We start from the raw sequence: 24,832 nt of genomic DNA on the forward strand, positions 1-24,832 counted from the left end.
CTTCTCTTTGTTGCAATAGAAAATACAGTAGAAATGGATATATTTAAGGAAAACACGTTCTTATACTGAGACGTTTGCAGTAATAGACATTCTAATATCTTGAAATATTTTTCAATATAGATACCCTTTCCCTGAACTTTGAAAAACAAAGCAAATTAAGTCCTAATTAAAAAAACAGTCACAATTAGTATCTTGTATTATGTAGATAGGGGATATTTTCATAAGCATGGAATTTATAAGGATAATGAAATGCTCACCCATTTAATCGTTCACTGAATTAGAACAATAAAGAGGTTTTATATAGAAAATATAACAAATCAGCGCTTTTAAAGCTAGAGCAGGTAGGGAATTGAGTGGGGGGGAAAGGAGGGAGTGTTGCTTGTGTCTTTTAGGAGGTTTGAAGTGTTTTTGTGAAAGCCAGTAGGCAAATCATCCAGACAGTCCACTGTTGAACTTCAAGGATTTGAACTCTGAGACATCCAATATTTGATTCTAGATGTCCTATCTCTCTGCAAGTTCTGTGAGCTAGATTTTAAGACTCCTTTCCCATTTCAGATGTGGCTAGTCAGGTTAAATAGAACAAATTTCAACAGCAGAAGGACAACTTGTATGATTCAGGTAAGCGTAGTTATGGTGTTATATTCAGTAGTGTATACACTTTGGATGCACCCTCAGCAGAGCAAACACTACAATCTGGGTTTCTACCTAACGACCTCTATGTTCAATCCAACTATTGACCTACATCTCTCTTCAGATGGCTCTCATTTTTCCCTTGCCAGTTTTTCACCAGGGTCTTGGTGGAGAATGATTTCTCTTATTTTTTAATTTTGCAAAATAGGAAGAACGCTTTCTTTTCAGTGTTACTGAGAAAATGGACAGAAATCCTTCAATACCATACTACTCAGTTTCCAGACTATTGCACTGTTTACCTAAAAACGGCATGCATCAAAGCATTAGTTGATCCTCTCAGCTGGCATTCACTAGGTTACTGTCGTGTTCATCCACATGCTTTCATGCTTCTTTTAGTCTAACTGCAGCACCTCCTGTTTCAACTTCCCTGTCTCTTTTCCTGCACACAGACTTCCCATGCTATTCCTTCACAGAAGGGGAACCTCAAAACTAATCTCTTTGCTTTTGCCTACTGCTACACCTCTCAAACTTCTTCTAGCTTAAATGCACTCTTTCCCAGATGTCTAACCCGCAGGGTGTTTTGCCTCTACTATTCAGGCACTCCTTCAAGGACATGTACTGAAGAAATAAATGCACAAATATTATCAGAATTCCAAAACCACCTACTTACCATGTTATTCTCCATGACAAATATGCAGATCTGGCTAAAAGTACAATCATTCATATGCTTTCCTCCGCTTCAGTCTTTTAACATGTTTCCAAGTGCTATTTGAATCTACCTCTGAGGATGGCAGAGAGGTCATTCACACAGCAGTTCTGTTTGTATCTAGCCATGCTACTTGAAAACTCTACTGCCCTCAGCAGTGTCCTTGTCCTTTTCTATCCATGTCCACCTCACCCCAGCTGTGCTGGCAGAGGGGTTCACAAGGGGGAACCTTTTTGTCTGCTCAGATAAGATGCAGACAGCTGAGTTAAGGTCAGGGTACCTTCCACAGCTGCTTAAGCTAACCCAGCCAGCTCTGTTGGAAGCAAGTTATGGAAGCCATGTCCTATACATCTTCTATTGGCTCAGCTGTGTAGAGCCTGGAGGTCTCTCACCAATCTAGCCACAAGTCTTCATTTTCCATGACACAGCTGAAACATCATATTTCTGTTTTCTGTTTGGAAATTTGCCTTTTTCCAAACCTTAGAATCCCAGAATGGTTTGGGTTGGAAGGGACCTTAAAGACCATCTAGTTCCAACCCCCCTGCCATGGGCAAGGACACCTCCCCACTAGATCAGGTTGCTTAAAGTCCCATCCAACCTGGCCTTGAACACTTCCAGGGAGGGGGCATCCACAGCTCGTCTGGGCAACCTGTTCCAGTGAAGTTGCCAGGATAGAGTTGGGAAAAGGATGGTTTTACTTAGGTGTGATCATGTCTCAAAGTGCTGCTGTCTAAACGAAACCATTAAAATTTAATGAGCCTCTTCAATGGCCCCCGCCTTTGAAACTATATGAAATAACCTTCACAGCCTTTTCTCATTCTGATGTGCCAAGGTATTTGATGATACAGCAATTCCTTAACATTGACCAGAATTCATTAGCTGTACAAAGGCAGAACCCCCAATCTGTCACAGCATGATTTCTGGTCAGGAACCAAACAAGTACAAACATATTTAAGATTCTGATTTGCAGTTCTGCAAAGTATTAAATAGGGCTACAGACAAGGCAGAGCTTGTTCAAGGGGACAGGATGGCTGAAAGTCTTCACAGGAAAAACAATCAATGGGTATTTGTCAGCACAATTAAGAAATTATTGATTACACCGCAGATTCAATTGTGCTGCTGCAGCTTCGGAGAGAATATATCATACCTTCTACTGCCTGGGATAAGAAAGCACAAAATACATAGCAAACACCAGGTAGTACTAAGTTTTCTGCAGGTGATATTTTTTCCCATATCAACGAAGGATTTATCTGACCTATGTTATCATTCATGTAAAACATTAAAGAAAATTAGAAAGTAATGTAGCTTATTCAAAAAGGTGGATTCAAAAAAACCACTGGCACAGTTGCAACTCCCTATGCCAACAAAATTTCTACACACCAGAAAGCGGGATATGCCCTGGCAGAGGGCATACAGTATTACTAACACCATCATACTCCAGAGATTTTTCTGTGTATAGATATACTGTGTACAGCTGTTTACCATATAGTCTTAAATCTTGAGAGAAAGTAAAAGGTGAATGAAGTGCCTTGTTTTAGCAATAGGGACGCACACATTTTAGGTTGGGCTGGCAATTTATGATGCCTATCAATAAAAGGAATGCTACAGCTAGTGTATACACTGCAGTAGTGTATACACTTCATTGAATTTCCTGCCATCAAAGATCAGAAGTGTCTGTACTTGCAGAAAGCAGCATGGATAGAAGTCCTCTAAACTATGCTCAAAGCACAATGTTAAATCTCAATAAATAAGAGACAAGAGCTAGACAATCTGGACTGGTCCTTTTTCAGTTTATTTTTAGGTGACTAAAGTGCTCGCTGACGTTTCAAAACATGAGGTGATGTACTTATACATACTCTAACCCCCACACAACATTCCTGAGATCTATCAGGGTCAAAGCAGCAAAAAAAGGAACAAAAATTTAAATATATTTTTATTTTACCTTCATAATGTGAATATGTTATCATCATTTACTGAGAAAATTTGGGATCAAGCATAATGTGTGTCCACGGTACCACGATATATGCACTAGTTAAGATTTAGACCTCATTTCTGCTATCTGCTATTCACATCAAGTCCTTGCTGCAAACAGGCTGCTTTATCTCAAGACAGAAAACATCCTATGGGAAGAGCACTGACAAAAAAGACTTTGTGACATTAGCACAACAGTGCCTTAACAGACATGACTTGTCACATCAAATTTAAACTAGAAAATTCCATTTAGTCTTTTTGCCCATTTGGGGCGGGGGTTAAGATGGGAAAGGAACTGGTCTTCTTACACTGCTGAATTCAAGACAGGGGCTTTCCCCCATTAAATTTTTGTACAGTATAATACATGTCCAGTGGTGGTTACTATCTGAAGACATAATGGTATTACAAATATATTACAATTGCACTAACATCCACAGATAGGCTTATATGAGGTTGGAGTATGCTATGAATACTTAAGCATGACCATTTTCTAACTCATATATTGATATTGTTTTCAAAACCCAATAATAATTGTAGATGAATGCTACAATTTTTGGGTTTTTTAACTGAGGAAGTCTAAGCCATTTTTGTTGTTATCACAGCAGTGTCTAAGAAGCTACACAAATAGTGGGCATATAAAATTACCTATCTAGATTAATTTGTATTTTCTGTGCAAACCTTCTCTCATTCATCTGTTTTCATTTGTTTTTCCCTGCCAACCTGCAGAGCCACCCACAGCCTCCCAGCACAGAGCATGTTTATTTTTCCTCCTGTCTCTGGCTCTTGCCCAGAGGAGGGCAAGAGCTTTCAAGTAACTTTGCTTTCATCCCCCTCAGTGGCAAATGCTCTTGCAGCTCCTCAGGATCTATTAGCACATCAAGAACATATATTCTTGGTGTCTACCAGGACCCTGACCTGAAAGAAACACAGAATAAAGTAATCCAATCAGGAGAAAACTATGTCAAATAGGGAGTGGGAGACCACTGACAAAACTGACTGAAATATCTGGTCACAAATGCTGGGTTTTCCTCTTTGGACTCTCCAGTACTGAGGTTAGTGCTAGGTTCTATATTTCAGTCTTTAGGCTGTAGTTGACTGCTTAATATTGGCCACTGCTTCTTGTAAAGAAATTTCCATTCTTTTTTTTTTACTTGCATATTTTGTCTTAGGTGATACTTCCCATTGCTGCCTCTATCCTTATTTCTTTTGAGTCAGGCTAATATTTGAGAATAAGTTAAAACAAGATTCAGCTAGCATGTTTTGAAAGTGTACACAAGAAGAACAGGTTTTGCTTTCACTGGGATGGCACGTTTCTCTCCCCAGACTGCTCTCACCAAGCCAAAATTTTTCCCCACTTTTCAGCTAAAATTAATGCCCAGAAAGTAAAACTATATGCACTAGAACTGATACCAGGGAAGACCTACAATGACACTTTCTTTACCCCATGTTATTACTGTTTCACTTTAGATATATGTCATTCAACATACTAAGAGGTTCCTTAGGCAGAGCCCAGCTATCAGCCCCACACAGCTCAGTCAGCTTGCCCGAGCCTGTGCTGGAGGAAAGACCATTCAGGAGCCCGAACTACCTCTTCCACCTTTACACTGAACCACCAACTGAATTGAAAGCCAGTTTTGAAGGGATTTCATGATGCAAACAAGTAGCAGATTGGAATCATGCCTTCATTTCACATGGACAGCCACCAAATAGATGATGTGGTTCTAATGTCACAGACCAAAGCCAAGTCAATAGCACATAGTTCATGGTCCCATTTTTTATGGCATACCATTATTTTCAATTATTATACAACCATAAACTTGAATAGCTAAAGAAACACAACATTTTAGTTTGAAAATAGTATCTGTGTTTAGCTGACGAAATGTCAAATACCTTCTCCCCTGGGGTCACAGAGATTCTCCATATGCAGTGTGTGTAAGAAGGATAACCATTTGGAAATCCTGGAGAAGAAAAGTTGCCTGTAGATTCCTGCAGTGTTTCTCCACATGCTGAAAGAAACAAAAGACAGTAAAAATATAAAATTGAATGCGCCTAACAAAAAAAAATGCATCTTTCCAGTATCTACTCAGAATACATTTAACTCACGGCAGATGCAGAATGGAAAACAGACTAGTTATTTTATGATTTATTCAAAACAATGATTTTAAGCCAGTCTGACATTCATTCCATTTTACACAGGATGTTTTTATTCCATGAACTATTTCACTTGTGTGCTGTTTGCTGACATAACCAAAATTACAGCAGTCTTAAAAATGTCATTGCTGTCAATCAACTGCAAAATTATACATATAAATTTACTTCAGTGAAAAAAATGTTAGCCACACCCTTAGACATGTCCTTTAAGAACTAAAACAAAAGTAAAACAAAAGCTGGCATGGGATGATTGGCACCACACTGGAATTTCATCAGTGGTTTCATTTAATTTAGTATTTTGCCCGCATGAGAGACTGATCTGACCTAAACTCACTCAATTATATTGGTATAGAAAACAAAATCCTATATTCAACAAAATCTCTTGCAACAGTGATTCATAGAGAAGTGAGTAATAAAGCAAAGCAAATGTAAAGTCCTAAAATACCAAAGGCTTTTATATTCTTTATTATTGAAGCTTTTAACACCCATATCTCACCTGTCAATCATGCTACTAGCTGCTGGTAGACTGGTTAATAATTCCTCTTCACACTGAAATATAGCTTTGGAAGCTCCTGCCGTTCTCTGCCACTAAAACTGATTCTGGTAGGGTGTCACACCTCAGTCAGTCATCTTTTTTGACCTTAATCAAGTTGTTTCACCCAGTGATTTTGCAGGTGTGATACGAGAGATGTGAATTTGAGAACATTATCCCATGACTGACAGTGTAATCAGATCTGCAGTGCTTTCAAATTACAGTGCTACCAGTGCCAGCAGGTGAACTACTGTATCATCAAAATCTCAATGAATTATAAATGATCTGGAAAATCTTTAAATAAAAGGGGACAAAGAAAGAGATTGTTTATGACAAAAACAGACAACACAGCTGTAAATGCTGTCTTGTTAAAATGCATCTAAGATGTAATCTGACAACTACACTGTAATATCAGGCATAAGCTTTATTCAAAGCATTAAATATGCTCTCTGACACTGAAATGGTTATTGTGATGAGGAGAGAAAACAAAGATCAGTGCAGACCCCCAAAAATTTAATGGCCAAAGTCACTGTCACCATGTCCTTCAGGAATGAAACAGAAAAAATTATTTTTCTCTCCTCATTTTAAAAAATGTGGTTTTATCTTCTAAAAAATTGCAGGTGGCCACAGAAAATGACACATAAAAAAAGGTATTCAGTGCTAAACAATTATTTCTGTACAAAGCCTTTTCAGTGAAAAGGCTATATTCATAATTGCTCACAATTTATTTTCAACACAGTAACAAATGAAAACCTAAATAAATTGCAGAGTACTGTACTGGGTTCCCCCAGCACCAGTGAACTGTATCATAGCTTACAAAGCATATATAAAGCACTTAAGAGAAGGCCAAGAGTAAAATCATAGTCTTGTACAGGAGTAGAGGAAAGCACGGCCCAAAGAGGAGATACCACCCTGCAAAGCAGATGCATGCACAACTCAGGAGACCCATGAGGATCCAAGTATTCTGGTCACTGTTTTTAGAGCCCTCTCTTGTTCTTCCCCCCCCCCCCCCCCCTATGGCTTCATTGAGACTACACTGCATGAACGTACTCTCACAAGGCATACAACCATATTTCAAAGCTTTAGTACATCTTCTGTTTGCTCTAGCTATAACTATTTCTCCAACACTACAGTTACTAAGCAAGTCTTCGGCAGATGACACAATGAGAGATGGGGATGCTGTTTGATCAACCTTTTCCACTCACATTGCATTTTTTTCAATTAACTCAATTAACACAAATATTGATTACAAAGTCATGCAATGCACACACCCACATAATGTGAAGTATATAAGCAAATAAAATGCTATCAAGTATGTGGGACATACAAGATATCAGTTCAAATGAAGCCCTGCAATTAATAAGGGGAGAGGAGGAAGACCCTGGCGTAACTACCTCTTACTCTGTTAAAGTCCCTAAATTACCCCTTTATAAAGGTAAACACATCAATGAATTAAGCATAGTAGCTTTGCAGTTTTGAAAACATTTCAGAATTTTTCTCTCATAGAGAGTGGAGGATTATTTTCTCCAGAATGTTAATAACACTCCATGCTCCATATACAGAAGTTGCATATAGTCTTAAAACTATGGATTTTAAGCTGCAAAAGCTGCCATGGAACATTTTCCAGGAATTATAGAATAAAGCTAGTTATTACAGCAATTTAATTTATATCTATATTAAATGCCTGGGAGCTCTCTATCAAATAAAAGTTTTCATAAATATCTCTGTATTTAAGGGAAGCATAAGAAAAATTGTAATTGGATAACTTCTACTAAGAATTAACACAATTAGAATTTATAAAATATTTTTGACCTTTACATTTTTCACCATATTTACCATTTAATTTAAAATTCTTGGTTAGTCACGGGAATTATAACAAGAACAGCTTATATCAATCAATATTTGAATTAATTATCTATGGGATCTGAGTTCCAGGCTGGCTTCCAGAGCTGCTGTAAACAGGGTGATATTTGGGTATTTCTTGTTTAAAAGCACATTCCTCTGCAATGGGTCAACAGTAATTGAAACTTAAAATTCTGTCACTGGAGAATGTAAAGGTTTTCTCTGTAACTGGACTGTGGAAACTACAGTATTCATGATTAGGCTTATAAAATGGTAGATTATAAACATTTTATCATGTGACGGTCCATTACTAATGGAGGCCACTTTGGGAAAGAAATGTAAAAGGAAAATGAGCGGTAAGGGCCACTTATTTAAACTTCCTAAGAACTAATCTTAGTATATTTATTGCCAGAAGAACTTAATTACAACTTCAGTCTTATACACCTCTGCTTTATAAAGCATTTGTACATTTTTATTCCATTGCTAATCATTAACATTGCCAGTGTTTTCTCTGATGCTTTTTTTGCCCCCCCCCCCTCAAATGTCATGTCTTATATCAATTTTACTGGGCTAGACCACTTGCAGAAATGCCACTTTAGCTCTCCCCACACACACACACACACACACACACACACACTCCAAGCAAAAAAAATCTGTCCACTTTACAGCTTGAGAAGGTTAGACTTCTGAAAAGCCTTTCTGTGGTAAGGAAAAGGAAACTATTTTTACCTCTCCTTGTAAAGATTAGCAATAGATGCAGACAGCAGGTAGATTGTATGCTTATACTAAACAATTTCTACTAGTGAACTCTGAAGCAGTGTTTAATTACACAGCCTGTGTATAACACCTCTCTGGACTGGCATATGCACATGGTCAAGTTCCATTAAGGATTATAGTGAAATCTGCAAATGACGAAGCCCAGATCCTCCAGGACACTTAGGAAACCAACCCTCCTTCCCTTGTCCATAGCACTAGCAAATACATACCGTCATATGTGGCTAATTTAAGCATACCCTTTTCCAAAGAGAACTAAGATCTTTAATACTTTTTACTTAGTCTGTATAATTATACATATATAGCATATAAAGCCGTCACAGAGCCCTAAAAATATCTGGTGCTGATAATGTAGTTGTTAAACCAAAAAACTTAAATCAGTTTACTACAACTCAGTGTCTTACTGTTGACTTGATTCCCCTTTATAGTTATATGGAAACAGTCTTAATCTAAAAACCTTAATCCTCCTTATGTAGTGAATAAAGGCTGACTTTTCAAGGTGAACACTATTTTTTCTAATCTAATAGAGATGGGAGCAAGTTAAGTCTGAGAAACAGTGAGAACAGCACAAAAGAAGATCCAGGGTAGCTATCCTTCATCTGCTCTCTTCCACACGTATTGTCACAGACCCTGGCAATTTGTAAATTTGCTTAATTTCTTCCATCCACCTTCTCTTCCTCTGGATTGCCTTCTACTGCCAGTCTGAGCCTCCTTTCCCATCCGTTATTCAGTCCCACTCTACCCACTTATTTCTTGTCCTCTCTTTCTGCCTAAGAGTACCCTTCTCCATCATTTCCCTTTCTTACTCTCTTGCTCCTATAAAACTACGTATGAATTTTAAATCAACTACAATTTCTATGTAAAAGTATAAAGGTAGACCTGTGTTGAAATTTTAGTAGCTACACCAGAAGGAAACATATTCTATTACTCTATTAGACAGTCTGAAAAGCACTGTAATACATCCAGCCTTCAAGTTCAAGATCTGTTCTCAAATGCCGAGAAACTCCAAGTTCAAAATAAGACTGGCAGAGGAAGGACCCTCAACTTATTTGCTTGCTTTCTCATTATTCTATTGTGTAACAATGTAACTCAGTATTAAAATGTAACAGATCTTTATCAGCAATTATGTTTTCATTTGACAAAAGTCCTAAGGAAAGTTAAAAACAAACCAAAATTGTTGTTGCTAGGTTGTTGAGTCCTGGCGCTTACTCAGCTGATGAAAGACAGGTTATCAAATCTCATGCCTTGGCTTCACCAAACTCAAAACTTTCTCTGTCACTAAGTCCTTTCCTGAATAATGACCCTGAATATCCTGACTAGCTAAAACAACCCGGAAGGCTCAGCTGCCTCACTGCTGTGAGGATCAGCTGTATTCTCCATCAGCCATGAGCTCAACTTCATGTTTACGGGTCCCAGAAAATGCAGCAGATTCTTAGACCAGAAACTGCTTGCAGGAATAACTAGGACTCCAGATGTAATATGCACAATACCACAAAATCCTTTATCAGAGAAGTGTGCGTCTCTTGAAAATACGAATTTATTTAAGTTACTGTTTTCTGTATTTTCACCGTATTACATTTAAGGCAACACAAATGAACACATGAAACAATGCAGATGTTATTAGTGTTTGAAAACTGCTGTTTTATCATAAGTAGACATCATGATTAACGTCTTTTGTCTGAAATAGGAAATATAACACACCTCCAAAACCAACAGTGTCAGGGATTTTATTGCTATATACTACAATGATCACATGATTCTTTTCATAAAACCAAAACCTTAATGTCTGAACTTTCAGTCTCACTATTTGCTGGAAAATTTATTAGATCACAAGTACTGTACAACTTTCAGAGAGTTTCATTCTTTATTGGATATTTATGTTCATGTTTTGTTATTCAGTTATACAGCTCCTATTAAAAATATCAACTGAAAAAAATAGTATGCTATTTAAAACTTGTAGCAAAACCTTTTGCCTTTTTCTCTTGCTTAAAACTCACTTTCTTTTATGGACTGGCTCATCTAAGTAAGGCTAGAAAACCAATGTCTTTCATCACAAAGTTTGCTGAAGTGAAGTGCCAGAAAAGGAGCATGATCCTGCAACCAACTGTTCATTTTTATTATCCCTCTGACCCACGTTCACCAGTGCTGCAAAAAATAGCTTACTTTTAAAGTGCACACTACTGCTGAACAACTCTGGTTTTAAAATACTCTGAAACTACCTTTCAACAAGACTTCCAAGACATTGAAAGAAATGATAACTCATCCTTATACTTTTTCATGAATTAAATGAAAAGGACATTTTCTCTGAACAACTATCTGAACATTAGCTCAAAAAGCACATTGCATCTGTTTAAGTTGACTGAAAGTACATGTTAGAGTATTATACACACACTAAACAGCCTTGGCCGTAATTTATATACTTTTTTCCCTCTTAAGCCAATGTGATCATAAGATACTTTCACAGTAGTTTTAATTCTATAGGCTATTTTTGTCTCCAAAATTTGTCTTTTATCAAAAATATATATGTATTCTCTGTGTTTATGAAATTGTTGCTCTCTGTATACTCTTAGAAATACAGCTGCCAAGAAGAATGTCATTATTCAAGTACTTTCTCTACCAAAAGGAAAGAGGAAAAATTATTTCAAAGGGAACAGTTGTTAAAGAAAATATGTTAAAGTGGTTTCTCCTCTGGTAGGCCCAGAAGCGCTGTGCATGTTCTTGGTATATAAAAGATTATGATTCACTGTACTTACAGCACAAAGGAAAAGTATGTTTCAGCTGTACAGTGTACATCAAATGCACATCAGATGCCCCAGATCTTCAGTAGGTCCCACTGCTGCTGATACAAATTTGAAGCAGCTCCATCACTTCAGTCCTGATCCCTCATTTTAGTCCTGTATTGATCAGGTGGTAAAAAATAGCCCTTTATCTGACTTAAAACAGTTACAGATACTTAATTCCCATGAAGAGTAGGAGGGCTGTAAAACCTGTGTGGCACAGAGCTGGTATGTCTGGCCTTCCACAAGGACCTTGCTGGCAAATTCTGGCTGAGAGATGGTACTTTTGAACTGCTTTGGTTGACACCAAAGATTAAAACTGGTATCAGCCATACATAGAGTAAGGAAAGTAAAACCTTTTGCTTTGAGATTTCTACCACTCTGCCAGCACTTAGGGAAGAACTAGCACTAAAGAACAACAAGAACCACAGGGTTGACTCTGGACTACTCCAGACTTGCCACTGATGTCTCTGAGACAGACAGCAACTCTACCCCAACACTACTTTGAGATAAAACATTAATAATCATTGAAATTATAGGATGCTAGAATTAGGCAGAAGATATTCAAATACCAAATGTATCTGTTAAAATTTTGTAATAAGATCTAACCAGTTCACCCATAAAAGAGTTTGTAACTTAGTTGTCCTGGCTTGTTATTTGTCAAAGTTTCAAAAATATGATGTGTTCAGAGCCGATTGCAATAATTTAATTTGCTCCTTCTGCATTGTACTTGAATGCAAATGAAAAAGGGCTCCCGTCAATATGCAAACCAGAAATTATATTAAACTTTTTTTTTTCTAGTCATTGAACAGCTAAGGAAAACAAAGACTGACATGTCACGGAACTAAGTGTTGCTTCATACAGTTTATCTGTCCTTAAGTGCTTTGCATTCCAGAGACCTTATCTATAAGATTTTTTTATGATTCAATTCTTGAACTGCCTACGTCAGTTGCCAACATGGAAACAGACTACTGAGCAGCTGACTCAAAGAATTTATCATTCTTCTTGAACAACAAGTCAAACAGTTGCTAGTATGTGGGTTTTGTTTGTTTGTGGTGCAATACCTGGACATCTATACAGCTTTCTTGCCTGTGCAATATCTCCTTTACTTAGACGAGTACGCTGGCCAATGGCAGGTCGTATACCATTATCATCACGGGAAGGGAGAATGGTATCCAGAAACATGCCCCTAAAAAAAATAAAAATAAAAATAGACCCCAAAAACCCCTATCAGGTTTCTGTGATAAAACTGTCTGAGTTTTATGATTGTATAAAGCTATTTTGTAAATCTAGAATTTACATTTGGCATAAATAAGAGTTTGGTAAAATGCAGAACTTTAAATACAGAAAACGTCATAAAAATTGTTCAGATTGGCAAACTTTATGCAGAGTTATTAAATCTTTCAGTACATCAATTAATGTATCAGCTTTTGTATTTCTGTTAAACAACAGGAGGGAAATCTCTTACTACTATTAAGACTACACAGAAAAAAGGCACTGCTGTTAAGCTCTTGCTATATTGAAAAAAAATATAAAATTATATAAAAATACATAAATTGGACCCTATCACAAAATTCTTAATAACAAAGTTCCTATTTCTAACTAAGTTTTTAAGGGAAGTCTTAAAGTCTGACTTGTATGTCTAAGAGCAGGTAAAGTCAGGCACACTTAGTCATTCTTCTATCAGGTGTTATAACAGATCTAACTAGCTGCTGCTGCTTTTGAAACATAAATGCTTACTTGCCAGCCTCTGCTTGCTTTAGAATAAGATATATCAACTTACCATACCTGTTTTTAATAACATTTACCCTAAATGACTAAATATAATAGAGAAGCACTTGTTCCAAACGTGCAGTTTTATTCAAAATTTCCCCAATTCTAAATATGATCCAAAATATTTTGGTAGTCTCAAATAAATTTTAAAAGAGTAAGGTACAAAACTAAGTTCTATTATCATGTTACAGAATTTGAAAATATCTCAAACCCCATAAAATGGAAGTTAACAGATGAGTATGTTTCTGTATTTTCTTGTTCTTTAATTTTTTTATACTCTCTTGTATACTTATAAGACTTTTATTGAAAAGTACAACTGGTATCTTCAGGAATAATGTAGGTCCAAAAATGAATGAACATTAGGGATCTTTGTAGTTAGGAATACTGTTTACAAATACAGATTGGTTTTAAAATTATAGTAAATGAACCATTTTGAGTATTGCAGGTACATATTGCTCTCCTTATCCAGTCAGTTTTCTTGTGGCATCACTAGAAATTTTGCAAAAAAATACTAATTTCAGGATGTTACCCTAATGTAAATAGTGAAATAAAACTACTTATGGCATTATTCAGTTTCTAGAAATAAGGCACATTATTATTTCAAAAAAAGTCATTGCATCTATAAATTATATTTTCCACTCATTTTCAGTACAACCTGAAACTGACGCTATTCATATTTTGAAAAACGTGAAAACAATCCTCTCTTAAATGCCTTAGCACTTTCATAGGGGAACAACCTGTAACAGTTTTAATACAGCATGAACAACATCATTGTGTGTGTGACTAGAACTTTATGATGTTTTGTGATTTCTACTACTTATCCAGGTGAGTAAAGTCTAACAAGAAACAGCTGGCAATATGCCACACTGAGCTCAACTCATGCTTTCAAGATAAATCAGTGCAAATCAATACATGACCTCAAGCGTTTGCTGGTTGTTTTAAAACAGTATGAAGTAACAACCTCTTTTACCTTGGGGCAAGACATGCCTACTCATGGCACTATCAGTTTCTACCAGCTTCAAAAGTGGTGAGGTCAGGGCCCACAAATCAAATTATCTTGATGTTGTCATTGCCCTAGGACTCAAGGGGGTTCCAGCTTGTTAAATTACTCTATTTTATATAGGTTCGTATAATCTCTTCCTTAAGGTAATGGTATCTGCAACTGGATTAAGCAATGTGACTAATATCTACCTCATGTGGCTCATTCCCATGCTCTACCAGGGGTGAATTATGTGTATGCTGAATACATTCTCTGGTAACATTTTTTTTTTTTTTAATAATATAATTTACATTGAGGAGAACAAGCTTAAGAAATTTGCAAAGGCTGGTGAGATTTCTGGCAGTCTTCAGTTTATTTCAGTCTCAGATTGTCTAGTATTTTTGCCTTGAAATGCATGAATTGGACAAAAAAAAAAAAAGCTAAGAACATAACTTTTCAAATTAGCATTTGTTGTTGGGGGTTTTTTTAAGATTTCTTTTAATTTACATTACTTTGATATTTTTTGAGAGTAATCAGCTGAACTGTGACTTGGTATGAAATATAACAGAAGACCAGGTGAAAGGCTCCTTCTTCACTTATTCTCCAGAGTAGGACTAGCCTATGGGAACAGCCCACTGTACAGCTCCCCACAACCATGCAGAGTTTCAGACTGAGACCCAAGTGAACTACTATGGAGTTGGGAATGGATCAGCCTGCAACAGGCCAGAGCAAAACCAGCAGAACTCATTACTATATGGTTTTGATGACTGTAACGATCTGTATAAACAACAGAGAAGAGGCTGCAACCTCTGTTATAAATGGTTGACTGCAGTCCTTAGCAAAGGCTGTGGCTTGCGTGGTAGATGTACTAATACCATAACGTATTCTACCTGCATAATCCATAGTTACTCAGACATTATGCATCAAAGGAGATTTCTCTTTAAGAAAACAGGTCATGTTACACATAAAATTCCTAACCATTTCACTCATTTGGCTTTTCTAAGTTCAAATTTTTGTGGAGACAGAAAGAAAGTGAGTATTACATGAAATGATGCTTCCAGATTATCTTGTTTTAAAATCTAAAGAACTGAAGCAAGATCAAAAGGCTGCTTTGAAACTGAACAGAAACAAAACAGGTTTAAAAATATAATTAAATTATTCTGACTTAAAATAAACAAGCTGTGCTTTGACTGCTGTAAGAATACTATTTCACAAGGGACATTTTAAGTGATTTTGGGATAGTTAAAAAAGAATAGTTCTTAGCATTCACAGAGAGGAATAGAATTAAAAGTCAAAAGGTATAACCTGAGACTCCAACCTTGAGAAGGTGTTCCTAGCATAGTGCATAATGCTGTCAAAATCGTATGGTTCCCCAAGGGAGTTCACCTCTCCAGGCTCCATCTTCAAGAAGTTGTATTCCTGACCTATGAATGATTGATAATTAGATTTTCTTTAATATCTTTTTTGTGAAGATAAAAAACCAAACAGGAAAAGAAAAACAACAAAGATCCTAACCTAATCACCCACTGACATTCATAAATCTTAGCCATTTGGAAGTAACTGTGTGATTTTATTAACCAAGAGAGCAGACATGTCTTCTGAAACACACATCGAATTCCTATATTTGGCATTTAGAAAGACTATTCTCATTCACTCAACCTACATAAAGGCCCCACACACGTTGCGCTTCCTGTAGAACCCATAAAATTTGCTGGATTGGTTCTTAATTCCAGAAAGAAATCATTTTGACAGCAAAGACCCTATAAGAACCCTCCTCATTGTAGACTTATTAGACTGGATACTAGAGACTTCACTTCAGCAAAGGCTACTCATGTAATACAAATACTACAAAGTCACATTTTCAAGAGCCAGCTGTTGCAACTTAACAAAAGCAGAAGAGGAACAAAATAATTATACTTAGTTCATGATTCCAGACCAGAAATTCTTTGTCCTAATCAGTGTATTAAGAGATGCAAAGCACCCCTTACTCCAATTCATATTCCCATTGGTGTCTCGCAAAAAACCCGCAGCGGCATTAACATCATTAACCAATATAATTTGCATAATATAACAAAACACAAATGTCTTGGTGGTCATGACTTCCTGATCCCATTTAGTGATCCTCAAGCTCATGCCACCCCACAAGAAGTGGTTTCAGCCAGAAACTAGAATGACAACTGAAAGGAGAGAGCAGGAAGCTGAGGAGGGCACTCCAGCTGATTTTTCCCATCACAGAAAAAGCATAGAGCACTTATGGCATCTACACAGGTCAATGACAGAGAGAACAGAAGGAAGGCTTGGATGCATGTGCCTTTTCAGGACTTCAGAGACCTGTGGGAGTGTATATCAGCCAGTCATCTTCCAAGTCCTAGTTGAAGTGTCAAAGTTTTATTGAATCTCAAATCTATTTTGTTTTAAAACATTTTCTATAGGAACAGACAAATGCTCTAAGCTATCTTGGGACAATTTCTGATTTCACCCCTTCCTGAGCAGAGAATTCCTGTAAGTCAAAATCAGTGTTGCACAAAGATCATGCACATTTATGAACGTTGCAAATGAAACATGCCTAGTTCCCTCCCATCTTGCCCACACAACACGAGTGTGGGCACAACAGCTAGACTGACAAAGAGATGACAGTCACAGTTCAAAGTTCTCAGCTTCCTCAGATGCTTTGTCTCAACAACACCAAGGCCACTGGCTAAAACTGCAAGCTCTGTAGGGAATGAGTAATGTGGAAACTGTGGGAACAGTGCCCATCTTTGTCAGATTCAAAGTCCTCAGCTTACCTTCCAGGTCTAAACCTCTTGGGCAGCTAAAAAACTATTGGCATGTTCCTACTTATCATTCAGTAAAGACTATGCAAGAAAAGCCATTTCTCAAGCACAGAAACATGACTTTTAAAGGGCTTTAAGAGCAATGGCTTCCTTCAAAGTTAATTTCTGCTATTCAGTGTTCAGTTTTAAGAGAGTTGAGCAGATGAAGGCAAAACCAAAAATAAACAGGTTTTCCTTTTTTTTTTTTTTTTTCCCCCCCCATATTTCAGAATATCTCACCAGGCTGGATGTTTTCTCTAATGATGGTGACATGGTCATCACGGTCTGGTCGTGTATGTTCGTGCCAAAAACCTATCACATGACCCAACTCATGGACAACTATACCAAATTTATCACAGTTCTTGCCAATAGATATAGCTTGAGGACCATTTCCCCTTCGACCCACATAAGAACAGCACCTGTAAGTAAAACACAAACACAGATGAACATTTTCATGAATACCTCTACAACCAGAACAATGCACTATGCGATTTCTGCAGTCTCACAAACTCGATGTAGTGCAAGAACAACTTATTATTCAGAATACCTAATAAAAGACACATGAATTTATTTTTTTTTTATTCAAGGTCTTAAAGGATGCTAGTTATGTTCAACAGAATTGTCACATATGGCCTTGTATCTCAAAATGACACAAGAATTTCTCTTTACCCAAAGAATCAATAAAAATAAAGTTGACTGGAAGCATCATCTCACCCATGCATATCCTCATTTTTTGTTTCTCTGGCTATGGGTGATCTACAATGTCATTTGCAACAACAGTATATTAGGAGATTGAACACTCTGGATATGTGCAAACCATTTTTTTCCTCACTCTCCTGTTTTCTTGTAATAGGAACCTTAGTCCCAGAAAGTCGTATTTTCACAAGAAAAAACCCAACACAAACAACCCCAAAAAAAACCCACTTCGCAACTGCTCTCATGTTTCATTCCTGTTCCACTGCACTTCCATGATTCCAACGTAAACTTACAGAACAGAGATGCCCTTTTCAGCATTCATACTGTCAGCATTTATCTGAGATGTCTGCTTTTGCATTAGGAAAAAAAGTCTGCTGACTATGCTAGCAAAAATAGAGAAAAGAGAGTAAAGCAAATCCTACCAAAATGGAAGACAATTTCAGGTTTCATAAGCTGATTCTCTGTTACCTCTAAAGATCTTAAATATTTCAAGTCAGTCCCTAATAAAAGCCTGATTTCCTATCTCTGCTCTGTGAATTCTGCAGTCTGTCAGGTGGAATGGAATTGTACTGAGCAGATCACCTCTACCTCCACCCTCTCCCTCCTCTCCCTTTTTTTAAAAAAACATATTTTCTGATGCAACATTTACATAACAGAATATATTTGGTCCCTGAGGAGGTCAATACTAGTGTGGAGAATGATCCTCTCCTTCATATGCCTCTGTGGGCAATAAAGGAAGAGCAGCTATGGGAGCAATACTGATAGCAGATTAAATTCTACAGACAATATTTGTTTGTTTCTCCTTTTCAGGTTTCGTGGTGGCAAAGAGACTTTTCACTTTGGTTAGTTGGCTGGTCAGTCAGTTGGTCTTCTTCATTGATTTTTGTTAGTGTCTAATACAACTAGAATTTAAAAATATGAATATTAGAGAAGTACAGCCATGGCATTTTAGCTCACAGTACCTGCTCTTAGTAAGCACATACTGGTTTTGCACTAATGATTAAAATCAAGGGTAAATATACCAAAAAATGATAGCAATATCTTAGAATTATAAAGGCCACACGAGTTACTTTACAGAGGAAAATATTACTACCACAGCCTAGGAAGGTTGAAACTATCTTGAAAATACTGTTGGGGAAAATTATTGTTCACATTACAATAATTCCTTGTTATTTCAACTGCTTCTCAAGTATTCCTACCTTCAAAATAAGTTAACTCTTTTCTTCCTGCTTTAGGTAGTTCCAAGGATAGGTATGAATCACCTTTTTAGGCCAAAGCACTGAAATAGACTCAGTGCTTCAGCTGGAGTTGTGCAATACCATGTTTAATTAATTTCTTAAGGTGTCTTCCCTTGATAGCTCTCCAAGTCAGGTAAATAAAAACAATGGCAATTTTGTGCCACTGTCAATGTTGCAGGTTTATGTGCTACTGTTCCACACCACAGTAAAAGAAAATAAAGAACACTTGTGTATTGCTCTGTGTATTTCCCTCACTCTATATAAACTGTATTAACACAATATTGCTATTTACATTATTTATGATACAGAAATATTACTATAAAAACTGATATAAATAATAGTAATGGAAAAACTACCTTAAGATGTGCGCCTAAAAATACAGCATAGGTGATAAAAAGGAGCAATAGAAAGAAGAAATATGATTAAAATAAAAATTTAGAACAGTTGTACCATTTTATCTCATGATTCCACAGTGGATTTCACCTTTGTACCTGACACACTGACATGGCTTTTCTTAACATATTTTTCAGACTGCATGTTTGCAGATTAAATATTATGGCTACAGGTGAATATGTAAACATAATTAAAACACTACAGATATTTTCAATATAATTTTGACCCAGGTTTTTATCTTTCACTAGTCACTCAACTATCTGAATATGTTTCTATTGTGCAATAAGAAAATTACCACAGTTCATATGCTCTCTTATTCACTCATGCTCACCTTGGGGAGAAAAGTGGATTCTCAAGAAGGTTTTGGTGGGTTTTGTTGGTTTATTGGTTTTTTTTAAACCTCCTACACAGTGTTATTTACTGTCCCATCTAATCAAAGAGGGAATGCTCGAATACACCCTTTGTACGCTGAGCCAAAGGTAGTAGAATTTGCAGTAACTCTTCATTCTCAGAAAAGTTCATTTATTTAGGAAGCCATTAAAGCCCCTCTATCCTCAGTATAGAATTCCCAATTCACTGTCATAGGCTGTTGTGTTATGTACACTGAATAAACTTGTCAGACACAGTTCCTAAGTCCCAGACTTCAAATCTTTTAGAAAATGTTCCTTATCTTTGAACACTTTGAAGTAAGGACTAAGATGTGGTATTTGCCTTGGCAGTCTACAGAAAACCATGGTACAAAACACAAGAATCAATCAGATTAAATAATCCACGTTCTGTGAAAGCATGCCACCATTTCCATATTAGGTGAATTTAAGGAGTTAGGACTTCCTACCTATGTTAACATCATGTATATCATTATGGTATATATGCTATACCAACCTTAACTTGTGCAAAGAGATAAAATGCACTGACAATGTCCAATGGTTGCTTTAAAAATCAAAAAGCATAATATGCCTGCAATCTGTGAAAATTCACATTACAGACTACTAAATATGGATAAGATTCCACTGATTCTTGCATAATGTGGATTGGAAGGGACCTCTGGAGGTCTCCAGCTCAACTTTCTGCTCAAAGCAGGGTCAGATATGAAGTCTGACCAGGGTTGCTCAGGTCTTTATCCAGTCAGGTCTTGAAAACCTGCAAGGCTGGAGTCGGCACAGTACCTCTGAACAACCTGCTCCAACGCCTGGCTGTCCACACTGTGAAAAATTTATTCCTTATATCTAGCCTGATTCTCTTTCTTCAGCATATTCCTGTTGCCTTGCATTCTCCCAACAAGCACCACCATGAAGAGCTTGGCTCCCTCTTCTTGTTGCCCTCCCGTAGATCTGGGAGCTGCTGCTTGGTGCCCCTGAATTCACCTATTCTCCAACTGAGCAAACCCTGGATCCTCAGCATCTCTCCTTATAAGGTGAGTGCTCCAGCTCCCAAGCATCTTGACAGCCCTGTACTTAAGTCCTTCCAGGTTATTAATATCTTTCTTGTACTGGGGGACCACAACTGGATGTAGGGTCTATTTGTAATCTAACAAGTGGCGAGTAGAGGGGGATGGCCCCTACCCTTGAGCCACACAGCCCCGGACATTGTTGGCTGCGCCTTTGTTGCCAAAGCCCATGGCCAGCTTCTGCCCAGCTCACTGCCCCGTGGCCTTCTCTACAGAGCTGCTCCCCAACCCAGCAGTGCCTGGTCTTGTTCCTTTGCAGTTGCAGGGCTTCGTATTTGCCCTTGTTGAACTTCATAAGGTTCCTGTTGGCAGTTCCTTCAGTCTGCCTGGGTGGTAGCTCTACCATTGAGACTATCATCTGGTCCCTCCCAACTTGGTGTCATCTGCAAACTTGCTGAGAGCATGCGCCATCACCTCTTCATGAGTCATTGATAAATACATTAGAAAAGACAGGTCCCAGGATAGGCCCCTGCAATGCTGTACTGCTGAAAGTGCTTACAGTCTGAGTCCAAGCCATTAACCACAACATTCCAAGCCCAGCCACGCAACCAAATTTAACCTATCTAGTTTTCCATTCATCTACAATCCTGCAAAATACACCTTGGAGACTCAACACACTTGTTTAAATCCTGGAATGTAATTTGTAATTCAAAACTTCTATGATCTGAATACAACATGACAGACACATGACAGCAGTGCAAGAGATTGATGAGAATAAAATTAGGATAACCACGCATTATTATGATAAGGCAGAACAAATCCTTCAGTTTAAAACAGTTCAAACACTTCTGCTGAGTATTCATGTTTACCACTGTGTGGAAGCACTATGAGAAAGATTGCAATGTAGAACTAAATAACATAATCATTTTCAATATAATTTTTGCACAGTGGTACTTTGTAGACAAAAAGGGAAAAAGGAAAAAGTAGTAAATAATTATTCCAAATAGTACCCTCTATGATGTCTCCAGCTCTGCTTTTATTGACACTATTCACAACAAGGGCAAAAGAATAAAGCAAGAATTTAATTACAGTTTATCTCTTTCTGTCCTTTTTATTTCATTGACCAAAGAAGGGTTTAACCTTTTAAGGTTGTGCACTGTATCTTGGAAAAGGTCAGGCAATAGCTGTGCAATAACTAGCAGAACAACAGAATGGCTAGTATAACACTTTAAGCTATTAGGATAATTTGTTTTTATAAGAAAATATGGTAAACAAATACCTAACTAACCAATTTACCAAATACAATTAACAATAGCAAAAAGTTGATTGTTTCTCAAAAACAGAGATCACGTCTGAAACCTTTTAGTGGTGTTTCATAAATCAGACAGACTTTTATGTATTTGCAAAAATAATTTGACATTTTACTATTACAGTCATAACAAATAAGATAAATTGTGCATTATCAAATGTGTATAGTGACTTTAGGTAGCTCATCTGACACATTTGAAATATGTTTTCAGAACAAAAAAAATTAACTGCAATCTTTTACATAGTATTCCTCTAGGTTGTCTAAAACTGAACACCTAAAACCCAACACATTGGGAATTATTTTTTTTAATGCTGGCCTGCTCCTAAAAACAATCAGACAGATGAGTATGGTAATTCCCTTATACTGGTTACTTAACAGATTTCAACTACTTCCCAGAAATTATAAACAAATTTATTGAGTATTTCTTTACATGCCATAGAAAATTAGAATTAACATCAAGTCTTAAAGTAAGCAGCAGTGCACACTCATAGAGGTCATTACGATTTGCTGGGTTGAGTGTCATTTCAAGTACATCAGATTCATCCAATTAATCTACAAGATTCTGATCACTTCAACAATTGCACTGAGTCAAAGGGTAAGGAAAACTAAAATAAATAAAGAAATCTATGAAATAAATTAATTCGAAATATCATGGGCTTGACCCCAGGTGTGTCTGGCAAAAGACCAAGACCTCTCTGTGCTGTATGAGCACTTGTCATGCCCCTTAAATTGAGTCAACTGGCAGCTTTTAAAGCTCCTCATCTCTTTAATCTTTATTGCACCAGACAGCAGTTGGAGACAGTAACTATTTATGAATCCGTAATTCCATTTAATCAGTCTAGCTGATCAATGGTGGCGAGCAAAGAGAAACAAATGACAGAGAGAAAGTGAAATAACTGGAACAATACACTCATTCTTTTAAGTAATACTATTTCACAGCTACTGTCAACAATGCTCTTAAATTTATATGAAGGAAGAGAGAATCAGGGTCAATGTTGCACTTTTTAAAAAAGCTGCACTCTTCAGAATGTGATAATATAAAAATCCTCATAGACCACAACATCAGCTTGCCATGGCACTGACTGTATGATGTTGTGGATGAAAAACTGCAGAACTTCATAAACATACTAGGACTGCATATCATCACCTACATGTTACAAAAAGCAAGAGAAAGAAATTCATGAAATTAATGAACAAAATCTCACTGCAAGAAGCAGAGGGTTTTTTCTTGGTGAAAAACCACCTCTTTCAATCACGAATATAACTCATTCTGTACAAAGGAGAATTGGCTATGGTCTGGCTTGATGAATCTGCTTATTGTTAGGGACCAATATGGTCATTGTTACTAAATATTCTGATTCACTACCCTAAGAGGACCTCTTGTGATGGCAGAAGTAGCTACTGCTTTTTCACCTGCCCAATGGAGATGCCTACCCCAATATTATAAATAACAGAGAATTGAGTCCATTCCTCAGTTAACAGTTCCTATTGCCATGTATTAACATAAATCACACCTCATTCAGTTTATGTTAATGACAGTGTTTTAGACTATGGGAACTGGTCACCTGCACCTTGATCACATGCATCCTGCAGGTCAGACCACAACCAGCAGAGAAACTGTGTCAACTGCTATGGGCAGGAAGAGTGCCAGCTGCCAGAGTTAATTACCACCTCAGAGCATGAGTCAGCCCTAATGCCACGGATTATTTAGCACAACTCTGAATTTCTTCTCATTCCATAAACGTGATTGAGCGCCCTTTATAACAGTTAATCCTTCTTAAAGAATGCTGCAAAAGTGTACCTTGGGCAATTAATATACCTGTTTCACCAACTTTAAGAACTTACCTGTAATGTCTATTTAATATACTAGCAAGTTCAAAAAACATTAAAACATTCAGAAGCTGTTCAGTCTACTATGCTTGAGGTAGCACAGGAAAGAGATTTGATTTTCCTGTATCTCAGACAGCTTTGTCAAATACCCGTGCAAGAGGATACAAGTAGTGATTGTAATAAGTCATCTAAAGTGTTATAAAAAGTACTTAAGTCTTCTAGTGGAGAACAAAAATTGCCACAAATTCAGATCAAAGGCATGCTGAGATGCCAGAACAATATGACTAATTGTTCTTTTTTTTGTCTCACTATATAAAAAGAAGCTTGATCTTTTACTCAGTAATATTTATTAAGAGCATGTGACTAGAGGCCATCCCACTTTGCTGACCCCTTTTTTTGGCTTCGCATATAAAGTATACTGACTGTGTCTTCATGCACTTCCCATCTGATGGCAAGAAACATAAGGATAAAGAACCAGTAGTGAACAAAGAATATTTTGAACCTGTTTACAGATTAGACTTTTACTTGCCCTAATCAACTGCTGCATAAATATTTGCTTTAATAGATATTAATGCCAACGTACACTGCTTTGGTGAAAGAATCATAAACACTGGTATCTTAATACTATATTCTTATTCTCACATCTGCAGCTAATGGGTACAAATGACTATCAGCAATTACAAAATTTCAAACTACTAAGTGCTTCGGCTGTGCTAAGAAACAATATTTCAATAATTAACTGTTCTCAAAATCAGGTTAAATAAACAAGACGTGATGACAAATAATTATAGTTTAAGACTGCAACAGATGAAATTATTCTGATGGGAAGGAGGGATCCAGCTGTAAAGCTTTTGTCGTTTTTTCCACACAAGCCACCCATAAGCAAACTAGAGAACCTTGATATAAAGGCAGGTACAAAGCTGGCTAGATTACATTAAGATAGAGAACATGTTCTTTAAACTTGCAGTCTGAGAAAAGACTGCTAAATACCATGAAGACAAGCCTAGAATTGATAGTTACTTTAACAGATT

General features: G+C 37.0%; 1 protein-coding gene across 4 annotated transcripts in view; it reads right to left on the reverse strand.

The window, feature by feature from the left end:
• TLL1 (tolloid like 1) overlaps positions 1 to 24,832 on the reverse strand; it is a 141,249-nt gene that overhangs the window by 41,473 nt on the left and 74,944 nt on the right. For 3 of the 4 annotated variants that reach the window (XM_074822874.1, XM_074822873.1, XM_074822875.1), the window contains 4 exons: positions 17,189 to 17,367; positions 15,454 to 15,559; positions 12,448 to 12,572; positions 5,198 to 5,313 (listed from right to left, as the gene is read on the reverse strand). In XM_074822874.1, coding sequence (XP_074678975.1) covers positions 5,198 to 5,313; positions 12,448 to 12,572; positions 15,454 to 15,559; positions 17,189 to 17,367 — 526 coding nt within the window. Of the gene's footprint in view, positions 1 to 5,197; positions 5,314 to 12,447; positions 12,573 to 15,440; positions 15,560 to 17,188; positions 17,368 to 24,832 lie in introns of all 4 variants that reach the window. The other variant, XM_074822876.1, reaches the window with a different exon arrangement.

This window comes from Strix aluco, chromosome 4 (genome assembly GCF_031877795.1).
Source record: "Strix aluco isolate bStrAlu1 chromosome 4, bStrAlu1.hap1, whole genome shotgun sequence".
NCBI classification, from domain to species: domain Eukaryota; kingdom Metazoa; phylum Chordata; class Aves; order Strigiformes; family Strigidae; genus Strix; species Strix aluco.